This window comes from Bos javanicus, chromosome 25, assembly GCF_032452875.1.
Source record: "Bos javanicus breed banteng chromosome 25, ARS-OSU_banteng_1.0, whole genome shotgun sequence".
NCBI classification, from domain to species: Eukaryota; Metazoa; Chordata; class Mammalia; order Artiodactyla; family Bovidae; genus Bos; species Bos javanicus.
The window spans coordinates 34,996,353-35,010,088 of record NC_083892.1 but is presented as its reverse complement, the minus strand read 5'-3'; the positions used below and the strand labels follow the sequence as shown (position 1 = coordinate 35,010,088).

Sequence of the window (13,736 nt, the reverse complement as noted above, 5' to 3'; positions counted from 1 at the left end):
ATCTGGCAAGAGATGGGAGGGCAGTATGGGGAGGTCCCCCTCACTTTGGGATTTCTTCTTGTGGTGCTCAGGTGGACAAGGAGCAAGGAACACTCTCAGGCTCCAAACCTGGCACACAGCAGACCCTCGAAAATAATTGCTGGAGGAATAAATAAATAAACTCATCAATTACTTCTGAGAGGCATTTGGGAGGGGGCAGCTGGGATCATGTCATTAAATGGTGATCAGAAAATCAAGCAGGTGCTTGGCAGCTTGGTTGAAAAAAAAATCCAACCTCTTCATCAAATAGCTTTTGGGTGCTCTTTTGGGTTCACTTCAGTCTGCTTGTCTGTAAAATGGTATGAAAATATGAGCAGGAATGCAAAGAAGCAAAGTTAGGGTAGGTGGTTATATTGCAGTTGAAGGAGATTAAATAACGACAACTGACTTTTATGGGGTGCTTAGCGTATGCAGGTAGAGCTCGAAACATTTTATGTGATTTTCTGCTTGATGTGTGCAGATAGACTCGACAAGGTTAGATAACATGCACAAGGTCAAAGCATTTTTCACCAGGATCTCAGCCCAATAGGACCATGTAGCTATGTGCTTCAGTGCAAACTGCTTCTCCTTAATGCTGCTGTTTAGATGCTACCAATAGGGTAAAGGTCTTTTTGGAGATGATGAGCTGAAAACGGACTTTCTCCTAGAAACGGGTCATTCTCTGGAACAGCATGCCACTTGGCAGCACCATGGCTCATCATCCAAAATGGCAGACTCCCACTTGCTTCTCCCCAGATGCCGCCAGCTTCGTCCCACTTGGCCAGCCTTTAAGATCCCAGCCTGCTCTCCGCCTCCTGGGCTTCGAGCCAAACAGTCCACTTGCTGTTTCCATTCCTTTTGTGAGCTTTCTTCTGGGCTACCTTGTGCCTTCTCCTGACCCCACATACCATCCCTGTTTCTTTCCACGTCTTACATCCTGCCCTGTCCAACACCCCATCATTTCTGAACTCTTTCACTCATGTCAACTGATAACGAATCTCAGTTCATTGCTCAGATCAAAACTAATGCTCTGGGCGCGGTCAGCCTTGTATCAGTTCCTTCCCTGGGTATTGTCTTTTGCTTAAGTTGAATCGTTGTCTTCCCTACTCCCCACATGTTATTGCTCTATTTCCAACAAAAGTGTAAGCTTCTAAGTAAGGGCAGAGGCCTTTCCCACTGTTTCTGTGTTTCTTTATAGTGTCTGACCCAGTGCTTTGCTCAACAGATTGTGATTGGTGATGAGACAGTGGACATCCCAGCATGACTGGTACAACCCTTATCTGCCCCCACCTCTCAAACCTTTTTTAAAGAACACATAATTCTACACACCCAGTTTGGCATCTGGCCTCATAATTGTGGTCCCTTTCTCCACTCGACCATAATGACTTCAATTTCTCTCAAACACCTCTATCTTTTAATATCCACTTCAATTAGCAATAATAGAATAACACTTTGCACCTTTATATGATCTTTCCTTAGAGAACGCAAAAGCATTTTACAAGAAAGTATTAATTATTCCCATTTTACAGGCAGGAAACCCAAGGCAAAGTCAAAGAGTGACTCAGTGGCAAAATTAGGAGAGGATCTTTCCCTCTCTGTTTTCAGTGGTCTGTGCAATCATTAGATCATGCCACCTCTTCTAGTTTAGAGTTAAGTTACTGTTGAAAGACAATATACCAGGCCTTTTCACCATCCTTTATTTTACCATCCTAATATTTCCTACATTATAAAAGTACTATATGCTCATATAGAAATTATATCAAATAGAGAAATATTAAAGAAAAGAAAATTTACTCATAAATTCATTGTCCAGAGACACTCACTGTTGTTTCAGCAGTCTATGTGTCTATGGAACATTCTATTCTTTGTAACTGAGCTCACTGTATATCCTATTTTCCTCTTAAATAATAAATGTTTCACCATGTCACTACACATTTTACTAAACATAATTTTTAGTGGCTACCCAATATTTCACCATTTATTTAATAATTTCTGTGTTGCTCAGTTATGTTCGACTGTTTGAGGCCCCATGGCCTATAGCCTGCTAGGATCCTCTGTTCCTGGGATTCTCCAGGCAAGAATACTGGCATGGATAACCATTCCCTTCTCCAGGGGATCTTCCCAACCCAGGGATCGACCTAGGGTGTCCTGCACTGCAGGGAGATTCTTTACGGTCTGAGACACCAGAGAAGCGTACGGTTGGACTTTCATGTCGCTCCACTTTGTTGTTTTTGGTTTGTTTGTTACCAGAAAAATCTCTTTGATGAAAGTATTTGCATTTTATTCTTTGCTTTAACATGTATGCTTTCCAGATTATGTGTGCGTGAATACTCCCATAAGAAAAAAATATTACTAGATTAGAGGCCCACTTTCCTGGCATCTTCCCTCGATCTGACAAACAAACAAAATTCTGACATCCTGTGAGATCCTGCTACTAAACCTCTAAAGATATCCTAATACAGATTCTCAAAGCTGACACTAGATCGAATATTTAATGTAAATGAGCGAATGAAAAAACTTTCTTACTCCTTGCTAGATATATCAGATTCCCTCTTTTCCACTGGAACAAGTTTTCAAAATCTTACAAACCACACTTACCCAGGAAAAAATAATATACAGTCTGACAACGCTTATGACAAAAGAAAATCTAATTACATTTCACGAAAACAAATCTTCATTCAACTCCAAGTACAACTGCAGAGATGTGTCATCAAGGATCTTGCGGAGAAACAAAACAATATTTTGCTTCATGACATGAATAGAATTTCAAAAACTGTGTCCCTGCCCTAGAAGTCCTGGCACCGGGGACATGGATGTGTGTTTAAAATATTGGATGGCAAACTGATATTTTAAAAGCAATATTAATAAGGAAAGGTCAGTATAAATAGAATGCATAGGGTTCATGTCTCCCAGGAGGAAAGAAAAGGAATTAATATAGGGCCTTAGCACAGAACATGAACTTTGCATTAAACAAGATATTAATAATATTTATATAGTCCTTGACATATATCAAGCCTTTCAGACTACTGACGATATACACTATTAATTTCTAGTGATTCAGCAGTGACATCAGTGAGAGTCATACAGGATGGCGTTTATTTCAATAGCATACAGGAAATATGTAATATGACACATATGCGGGCCTCTAATGAGAAAGAAGAGGCAAAAAAGGAATTGAGATGTGATATTCTAATAAACTCTGAACTTTAAGAAAGTTTATATTTGAACATAAGTTTGGTAAAAAGAGACTGAGACAGGGGCCATGTGGCTGGTAAGATGGACTTTGGGAACTTGTGGGGTGATGAGGAGTCCTGGATCCCTCTTAAAGGGTTGGAAGTCCCAAGGTTGTGAGCCCTTGATTCCATTGTGTTAGTGATTCAGTCACGTGTGACTCTTTTTGACCCCATAGACTGTAGCCCTCCAGGCTCCTCTGTCCACGAAGTTCTCCAAGTAAGAATACTGGACTGGGTAGCCATTCCTTTCTCCAGAGGATCTTCCTGACCCGGGGATTAAACCCAGGTCTCCTGCCTTATAGGCAGATTCTTTGCCATCTGAACCACCAGGAAAAGCTAAATGTATTGTCTAAGCATATGATGGAGCTCCATCTGAAAGATCCAACAGCAAGCCTTTTTGTTTGAGACATGCAGAGAACACAACGTAATCATTAGAGGTGTGGAAAGATACCTAGAGCTAGCGACATTGACATATGCTGTCCAGAAGTGGAAAGCAGACTTAAGTGGTGGGCCAGAAATTAAGTCTTTGAAGATTCCAAAAAAGGGTCTTGGAACTGAGCAATGCTGTCACCAGAGAGAGGGGCTGAGGGGGTGGTGAATAGGAGAGTCTACTGTTTAGAAATCATTATAGTTTGTTCTTACAAGTTTGGCAGATTCTTGGTACAATTATACAACTACACATACATTTGGCGTATAGAGATGAATTATGTACTCTGCAGGTAATTACATGTAGCAAAATGTGTACTTTTATTTGGTGGGTATTTACATAGTACAGTGAATCGTGTACTCAGAAATAATTAACATAAAGTATTATTTAGAAAAAACAAAACAATTAAAAGTAGTTTGGTTTTCTTGAGCTTCAAAAAAAAAAAAAAAAGAACCTGGAATCTTTCTTTCATTTATTCCAATAGTCCATGCCAAATTGTTCTGGAAGGCCGTTGCCAGAGAAAAGGAAGATGCTGTAATTTCCCTCTGTTATTCATAATCTTTTGATTTAAAGAAAAGGCCTTTTCAAAGTTAAGTGTCTCAACACTGCTGTCTGGACTGAGATATTCTTAAATTTAAAACATTTGCAGTTTCAGTCAACTTGAATGAATACCTAGATATCATTTTTAGCTTCTCTATTTGTAAAACTGAGATTCTCATATGACTTATTAGGAGTATGACTCGTTTTTTTTTTTTTAACTAGACATCAAAAAGTAGCCATGTCTTTATGTTTATTTATGAATAAATTATAAAGGACACATTTAGCCTTATGTATTGTCTTTGGTTATCCGAAATATTTCTTGTTGGAAACTATTCAAAACCATTTCTAATTTGAATGCAAAAATACTCAGAAAGTGAATTAAGGTTTTAGAACTGAATCTCTTAAGTTTTGTTTTTAAAACTATCCCATGGGACACAAGATTTCTGAATTTTTTCATTATTCTTGGAGTTGGGTTAAAACCTATTCTCCAACTTTTTCTGGAGATAAAGTTTGTAGGTGAAACTTAATTTTAAGAGTTTGTTATAAATAAGATCTTAGAAGATAGGGACTCTTTTGTGAGGAGTAAAGAGAATGGCTTTTTTTTTTTAAAATAATGGCCTACATTGTAAGACATTTTTCAGTTTGGAAGAAATTCTTGATGTTTAATTCCTTGAAGGAATCAGGTTAACTATATCAGAATGATTACTAAATTAGAATCTTTAGGAAACAGGGTAATATATTTTCCTTTATTGGGGCTATCAAAGGAGGACCAATTTAGTAATAATCAACCCATATGGCATTTTAGAGAATTTGCCAATTTTCACCTTAATTGATTTAATCAAGTATATGTAGCTGTCGGGAGACAAGAGGGTCCGCCAATGCCAGGAGGGTAGGAAAGTGTGAACTTCTGAAAGTGCTTTATAATGTTCTGTAAGTTACATTCATTAGTATTATCACAACCCCATTATGGCCCCTGAATTTTTCTGAGGCAAGATAAAATGGGTCAGAAAAGAAATTTAGGCATTCTGGAGTCATATTTCTTTGTCTGATCTGGTACGAAACTGTAATTGTTTAAAGGTTTCAGGAACAAACATCATTTTGGTCAGTCTTCCCTTCTGATTACTTGGGGCTTGATTTTTGAAAGATTGAGATGGTGAATTAGTCATATACTCGGGAACTGGGAGTTTTCTTTCCCTAAAGGGAGAGCCTGAATATCAATGTCTCTGGGTTGTTTTTTCTTGTGCTTCATTCTAAGTAATACCGTTTTCAAGTCAAGATGCTTCTTGTTTCCTGGGCCAGTTATCTTGCCAGCCTGTCATTGTCTCACACTTCGTTCTAGGTGCTTATAGCCATTACTCTTGTAGATGCTAATACACTTCTAGGTCCTAAAACCTTTCCACTTTCCGAATATTTTATATAGTACACAGTTTATATATCTACTATATTTGGATGTTAGCAGGTCCTCATGATCTACTATGTGGAGGTTGAAAGTCAATCTAAAAAAAAAGGAAGAAATTAACCTTTTAAATTAGCTCTAAGTTGTTCTTATTCTATGTCTATCCTCAAGAAAAGTAAAATGTTCTTTAAAAAGTTTTTTCAGGTCTCTGCTGATTCTTTCAGTCAGCTAATTTTTGATCAGTGACATATCTATAGTGCTTTTCCTTTGAAATGGTAACATGTTGTGGTGCTGGCAAAGTTATTCTAAACTCCCCCTCCCACCCCAAAGAGCAGTTTGCCTTGTGTAACTTAAAACGTTGGTAGAAGAAATCTAAATTTTATTTTAAATAGAGCTTAACATCTGGGCCAGTCAATGTAATGTTTTTTTGCCTAAGTCCAGTTAACATGTAAATAATGTAAATATTACCAGAAATGTGACCAGGGTATTTAATACGCATCCAAATTTATTTCTGAAATATTGCCGTGGATTCAGAATCTTGAATTCTAACCAGATGTATTTCTGGAGTATTACACAGGTCATATATATTTCACTTTATTTTGGTTCAAACCCTGGGGATCGACACGATAATTAGATTGAGAACATCTGCACCAAATCCAAACCGTTTCCCTGATCCTTCCTTGAGCCTTCCCCACGGGAGGGTTTTTGTGTTTTTTTTTTTAACCCCTGCACATTTTATTTGTCTAGTCACCTTTAGGGCAATTCCGAGGTCTCGACTGTCTGCCACCGCACAAATGGGAGGGAAAGGCAGACGTATCCTCAAGTGTGGGATACAAGAAATCTTTAGATGTGGCATTTCGTCGGGACAGGAGTCGCCAGAGGTGGCCATGCCTTTTCCCGCCAGGGGCCTGGCTCTGGGACAGGGCGTGGCCAGGCGCGGGTCGCGCGGGTGGGCACGTGCGCAGGGACCCGAGGACGCGAGTGTCGGGGCGCCGCTGCCCTCTACCGGGCAGCGCGGTCGGAGCTACAGCGCGGACGCCGGCCGACCGCGCGCGGGCTCGGGCGCCCCACACCGGGGCGGCCCTCTGCGTCCCGGGGTCGACAGTGCCCTGCCTGGCGCGGCGTCACTGCATCTAGGGCCGAGGCTCCCGGCGCCCGCGCGCTCCCACCCACCTGCTTCCTGCCCCCGCCGCTGGTCAAAGCTGCGGCCGAGACGCCCAGGGAACCCCCCTTTGCGGACCTCGGGAGTCCTGCGTTGTCGAAACTGACGCTCGTGGTCGCCAGTGCCAGACTTGGGGGCGCGTGTGTTCTCCAAATCCTGGGGACTTTCATTTCCAGTCCCTTCATTCAAAAATGCAGAGTTCACTCCAACGATCAGCGTTAAAACTTTCGAACTCAGTTGAAAAGCAATTATATCCCGCTTACATATTTTATTTTGTATTCCCTACAGATTTTATTTACATATAATTTTCAAGATTAAGGAATTTGGGGATTTGTTTTAACTAATTACACGTTAAATGAAGTGCGAGAGAGTAAAAGAACTGTATTCCTACTAGAAACTCAAACTCACACGTGTGTGTAATCAATTAAAGATGACGATCATAAAACTTGTGCTTTTTGCCAGGTTTCTGCGAAGAAAGAAATCAAAAGAGAATTGACTTTGGGGTTTTAGCATTCCTGTAAGCCGGGGACCATGCTTTTCCTTCTAAGTGTACCCACACTTCCCAAGTTTTTGCACCCAAACCGATGTGTCTGAACCACAGGAAGTTTCTGGGGCTGTTTCGCTGAAGCGGTGCGGGGGGATACAGAACTGGGCTCCAAGACTTTTCCTGTCGTGGCCCAAGCTGGCACAGCTCGGGCAGGTGGGGGCCATTGGGGCCCCTGGCCACCGGGGGTGAGGTACGGCGCGGCTACCGCGCGGCCACTGTGCGGGACGCTGACGGGTGCAGCGACACGGGGGGGTCAGTGCTGCCTTCTCCCGGCTCCGGTATCCCCCAACGTGAAACGCTGTTCCCGGCTGACTCGGTCTCTGAATCCGGCTGGGGCGCAGCCAAGAGGGGTGTGCGGCCGCCGACCGCCGGCACGCCTCGTACCCGCCCCGCGGCCGTGGGCCCGGTTCTCGCCGGGTCGGGGCTTGGGCAGGTGGTCGCGGCGGCTCCGCGCGCTCAGCGCCCCGCAGGAGGGCGATCGCAAAGCGGCGCGGGGCCGGCGCTCGCCAGACCAAACGGCCGCCTGCTCCCTGCCCGGGATCCAGGAGGGGCTGCGCGGAGTCGGCGACTGCGACCCCGGCCCCCCCCCGCCAGCCCCACCCCCGGCGCGCCCGAAAACCGCCCCAGGTGAGCCGGGCTCGGGGGGCCTCCCGCTGGGGGCCCGGGGACGCCCCGCTCCCGTCGCCCTCCAGCGCCCCCTCGGGGCCGGGCCGGCGGCCGTCGCTGCCGCCCCGCCGGGGCCGGGGTCTCGGGAGGGGCGGGGGTCGCGGGCCGGGCGGCGGGCGCCGCGGGGAGCGGACAGGGGCCGCGCGCGCGCGCGCGCGAGGGGCCCGGCGGCGGCGGCCCGCCGCGCCCTCGGGCTCCGGCTCCGGCTCCGGCTCGGGCTCGCCATGGCTGCGGCGGCGCCGTGAGGAGGAGTCCGCGTGCTCCGTGGCGGCGGCGGCGGCCGGCTCCAGGCCGGGTTTTGGCGCCGCCCGCCTGCTGCCTCCTGGCGGCTCCTGAACTCCAGCCCCCTCTCTATCAGCCTCTCACTCCGTCTCAATATGTCTCAAGATGGCGGCCAATGTGGGATCGATGTTTCAATATTGGAAGCGCTTTGATTTACAGCAGCTGCAGGTCAGGCTTCTCCTCGCTCGGCCTCTCGCCCGGGGGTGGGGGCTGCGGGCGGTCGCGGCCTCCCCCGGGGACCCCGGGCCGCCTGGCCGCCGGGGGGCCGCGGCGGCGGGGAGGAGGGGGGTGCCGGGGGAACGCGGGGCCGAGTCGGGGACAAGTCCCTCTCGCTCCCCGGCCCCCATTGATAACTCGCTTGATCAGAAATTGATCCTCTTTGTTCAATTCATCGATCAGCCCAAGATGGCGCCGGGAGCCGCCGCCGCCGCCACCGCTGCCCCCGGTGTCGGCCCCCACCCCGGGGCGCCCCCCCCCCCGGCTCTGCGCCGCCGCCGCCGCGGGACCCGGGGAGGGGGCGGCCCCGGCGGCCCGCGGGGCGCGCGCGCGAGCCGGGGGAGCGGGAGGCTGGCTGGCGGGCGGGCGGGCGGCGGCGGCGGACGCTGCGCCGGGAGGGGGCTGCGGCCCGGCGGCGGCGGCGGCGGCGCCCGGCCGCGCGCCCCGCGCCCCCCGGCCCGCCGTATTCCCGGGGAAAGTTTGTGGGGAGTTGCTGTGGGGGTGAAGCGCCTGCCTCTCCAGGAGGAGCCGCCGGCGCGGCGGAGCTGGGGCTGGTGGCGCTGTGGTGCCGCCGGCTCGGGGGAGGGTCAGAGCGGCCACCGGCGGCGGCGGCGGCGCGGCCCGGCTCGGCTCCGGCCAGGCGGGCGGGTGGCCGGGCGGGCGTCCGCGCTCCCCGGGCCCCGGCTGGCTGGGGCCCCGGCCGCCGCCGCCCCCCGCCCCGCACTCCGGGCTGTCAGCGGGCCGGGACCGCGCCGCCACTCCCGCGCCCGGCGTGGGGCTCCCCCTGCGTGGACCCGGGGGTTTGTTTACGTCCGGGCGGGCGCCCGGGGGGCCACCCGCAGACCCCGCAGCCGCCCCGCTCTTTTGTGTGCCTGCACCAGCGGCACGGACTGGCCCCTCCGCGGCCAGGGACCCGGGTAGGGGCGTTCGGGGAAACTTGCGGGAGGCAGCGGGTGCCCGGCACGCGGACCCCGGGGGTCGGGTGCCCCCGGGGCGCGGGTGCGGGCGCCGGAGGAGGACTGCAACTTTCCCCGAGCGCAGGCCCGTCTCTGCGCCTGGGTGCGCGGTGTGTCGCGCGGCCCGGGGCGCTTGCTCCCGCTGCCTATCCGGGCGGCCTTCGCCCCGTGCCCGGGGCTTCCTGCGGCTGCCAGTGACCCATCAGCTCCTCTCGGACCCTCTCCTCTGAGGTCCTGCCCTCCTAGCAGGGTCCGCGGCGGCGGCGGCGGCGGGTGGAGGGGGGTGGGTGGGCAATGGAGAGCGCGGCGGGTCCGCTCCGAAATGCCTACCCAGATCGTGTTCTCGAAAGCAAAGCCCCGGGTGTCCCACTGGACAGTGGTGTGCAGGGCCGTGGTCCACGCACCCAACCCCAGGCGCCGAGAGGGGATCGTGCTGGGGCTCCCCATCCGTCTCCCGAGCCGCAGCCGTGCCCAGGGAGCGCGTTCCTGCCTGCCACCCCCCACCCAGGGGAGCAGCGCGCCCTCGGGGTCCGCCTGGGACCTGCCAGCTCCGCGCTGGCGGCTCCTGGACAGCCCCGGGACTCTGCCAGGTGGATGTTGTGCGTAGCTGGAGCCAAGTTGAAGGTGAGCTGAGTGTGGGCCCGAAGCTCAGCGAGCGCTGGCTTTGGGGGTTGGAGAGGTGTCTGCGGCTTCGAGGGGCCCAGGGCGGCCAGGCGCTCCGGGTTGGGGAGGGTCCCTCAGCGTCCCTGTGGGACAGCTATTGCTCTCAGCTCTAAGGTGTGCTTGAAGGTAAACTTGGCCGAACTTTCCTAACCCGGAGCACTGGTGATAGTGACCTACAGTACTTTTAGGAGGAAAGGAAATGAACTCCAGATGCAGACTTGCGTGAAATGCAGTGGATTGGATTAAAACGTATGTAAACGGAGTCTGACAACTTTAATTGTATATGCTTGTTTTCTGCTCTTGCCTGCGTAGTAAGAGCGATAAAGCAGACTCACGGCCGTTATGAAATTTCTTCAAATTTCTCACTTAACTAGGAAGAAGACTATGTGAAATATGTATTTCCGATAAGATTAAAACTTAAAGGAGTTTGAGTGTTTATTGACTAAAATAGATTATTCCGAAGTGTCTATTGTGTAAATTAGATTCCTGAATGTAATGAACACAGCCGAATGGCATTTTTGATAAATTGGTCTACCCTGTTTTAGTAAAAATAGCTCCCTTTTACCATAATTTAATTCCTGAGCTTACTGTAAAACCCGTTGTGGAGTTTTAGGAGACAAACCTTAATTTTTTTTTTTTCCCCTTGTCTTCCTAAATGTGACATTCCAGTCTAATACCAAGGTGGTTTCTTCCTTAAGTGTCCTGGCAAAAACTGCTTGGGAGATGGATTCGATTTCTCCGGAGTTATTAGATTTTATGACCTCTTTGATGCCCTCACCCACTCCTTGGTGATTAGTTACATCTTCACTGGAGCACTTGGTGGGGGGGTGCATTTAGGTGTATAACTTTATTGAAAAGTTTCCCTGTCAGTTCGTGTTCAAGAACTTTCAGATGTTGATCTTGAATTTAAAAAATTCTTTATCTGAGCCTCGTTCTCTTTACTGAGCAGCCTACTGGTTTTTGGTGGTGGATGGAAGATTTGGCCTTAGACGGTTTTCGATTGCCACTTCATCACCTGTTTGAAAGCCTTCAATTGACTATGGGATGCCCAGGTTCTAGAAGGTGAAAGTGGTTCTTTCTTTGGGCCCTGAAGAGGCCTTTGGAGTTGATATCTGGTTTAGCGTCGTCTCTGTTCCCACAGACAGTAAGTGAGCCAGGGCAACTGCAGTTTGAGAAGAGAGAATCCATTAGTTTCAGACTCCTCTCGTCTTTCCAGAGCCCCTTATCCTGAGCTCAGGTTGCCTGCGGAGCCAAGTGAGGGTGGTGGTATTGCTACCTGAGGATAGAGAGACTGGGTCCCTGAGGGTCCAATTGGGAGCTCCTCGCTTGACACAGGGACCTGGGGCTGAGCCCTGGGCCCTCTGCTCGGTCTGCCTTGAAGCTGCCTTGGGTCGTGGAGTGAGTGCCCAGGAAGAGTTTCTGCAGACTGAGCTGTATTTTGTTTCCTTTTTAGTCCCAAAGTCTTGTGGTATGGGAGTTTCAGGGCTCTGGCCTTGCTAAGACTAGTTGGACAAGTTTTTTATCCTATCCCAGACTTGTAAAAACCAGGCTTTTTTTTTTTTTTAAGTAAGAAAAACACCATTGTATAAATTTGCCTTTTAAATACACGTTTGGAAAGAGGACACTTTCTAAAACAAGCTCATGTAACTCTGTATGTTAGGGTAGCTTTTTGCCAGTGCCTGGCTTCCCTTCGGAGCATTATTCCTACATGGTGACTAGTCTTTCCCTTTAAGGAACCTTTGCAGAAGTAACCTTTAAACGTTTTCCTCTTTTTTTTTTTTTTTTTAAAATAAGAAAGCAATTTCATTTTTGCTGCAAGTCCATTTTCTGGTTGCTTTTATTTTGTTTTCTCCTGTTAAGGAAGTGTGTACATTACCAGTCATCCAGGATGCTTCCCCAAACGAAGTATATTATTTTGATTATAATTTGTATCTCATCTAGGACCGTTTAAAATAAAGAGTAAACAAATGGGGGACGGGGCTCCACACAGCTGCTGCCTTTGTTTTTTTGGTTCTCTTAATAATATCAGTGTCTTAGAGATTGTGTGTGGGAAGGGGTCATTATCAGTTGATTAAAGTTTTTGTCCCCCTCTATGAAACTATGCGTAGGTTTTTTTCGAGGGGGAGGGGGTAGGGGGAGTTGTATGTTTGCTTGCTTTTTTAAAAAAGTGTAAGTCAGGGAAGAGGTTAAGTTATGCAGCACCTCTTGCAGTGGTGGGTCCGTAGAGGCCCCCTTCTCCCTTTTCCCCCAGTTTCCCCCATCTGCCTGTAGTTAGCGACATGAGAAAGTGGGGAAGGGACAGATTGCCCGTCCTCAGGAATAGCTCTCCTAATCAATCCACTGAGCTGACCTTAAAAATGCTGTCTGGTGAGTCAGTTGAGCCCAAGACCTTTAGTGACTGTTGCAAAAGTCCTCTGCCCTGTTGTATGCAATTCAAACAAACCCACCAGGGTTTGCTTGGGGTGGGGTGGGGGGAAGTAGGCTGGGTGGGGGCATAAGGGGTCCCTGTTCAGAAGCACCAGGCTGTACCTTGGGACCCCCCAACTTTGCATCTACCTGGAGCAGTCAGTAGTCTAAACTCCTTCTGAGGATCACATCCTGAGAGGAAAAACCAAGGCTCCCAGTAGAAAAATCCGTGTGTGTTTCAGCTCATCTGTAAAAGCACAAGGAACATCCACAGTGAAATGAAAGGAGGACAAAATTGTTGAAGGAAAAGTTGTACATTTTTTAAAAGGAGAAATCCATTGTGTGAAAAATCCTGCAAGGGCTAGGCCGGATTCCTACCTGTGCTTCCATATTTTTTCAGTTCACATGATTGGCCTCATGTCAGTTTCACCGATTTAAAAGACAGTTGTATCTGATGGACTGTATAACACAGCGATAACAAAAAGTTTCTATAAACATTAAATATATAGGATCTTGTATTTTTAGAAATTATTTAAAAACCCACTTTAATGTATTATATACATTATATAACATAAACATCGGTATATGTATATATACATAAAGTAGCTTTCCCTATGAAAGGTCTGATTTTTACAAGTAATTGTCAAAGACCGAAATTCGTGTATTTCATCCTATTGTTTTGTCTGAAGCCCTTGCGTTATGGCTGCAGAGAGATAGTTTTGGTTTCAGCTGAAATTCTCCTGCCTCTGATTGTTTAAACCAGACCCTTAATCTTATTTTAACATACTTAAAATGTTCAAAAAACCCAGAAGAATTGTTTTGTATAAGTAGCAAGTGAATGTAGTTTAAACACTCAAGCAATTCTGGTATCTAATTGAAAACAGGTGGAATTCTTGGAATCCCGTGTTTGAATCTTATTATAGCAAAGCACAGAGACACTTCTTACGTATGGCCATTCATTTTGTCCAAGCCTTTTGAAGAGGGGCTCTGTGACCTCTCCCTGTGCCCCACTGCAGTTTATACCTGGATGTTCAGTCGTGCTGGGCACTTTAGGGACCGGATGCCCGTGTGTGCTTGGACACTGAGAGAACTGTGTGAAGGTTGATCATGGAGTGAAAAGGGAACTTTAATGGCATAATTAGACAAGCGACTTGATATCTGTATTATACAACTAAAAATGGCACAGAAATTGTGAATCCATTTGTGATTTCTGATTTAATAAAC

The 13,736-nt window shown here is 48.2% G+C and overlaps 1 protein-coding gene across 9 annotated transcripts in view; it reads left to right on the top strand.

The window, feature by feature from the left end:
* Window positions 1-8,138: 8,138 nt before the first annotated feature.
* Window positions 8,139-13,736, top strand: part of CUX1 (cut like homeobox 1) — a 349,533-nt gene continuing 343,935 nt past the window's right edge. For 5 of the 9 annotated variants that reach the window (XM_061402009.1, XM_061402003.1, XM_061402006.1 and 2 more), the window contains exon 1: window positions 9,723-10,067. In XM_061402009.1, coding sequence (XP_061257993.1) covers window positions 9,738-10,067 — 330 coding nt within the window. In that variant the 5' untranslated portion in view covers window positions 9,723-9,737. Of the gene's footprint in view, window positions 8,440-9,722; window positions 10,068-13,736 lie in introns of those variants that run through there. The other 4 variants (XM_061402012.1, XM_061402008.1, XM_061402007.1 and 1 more) reach the window with 2 other exon arrangements.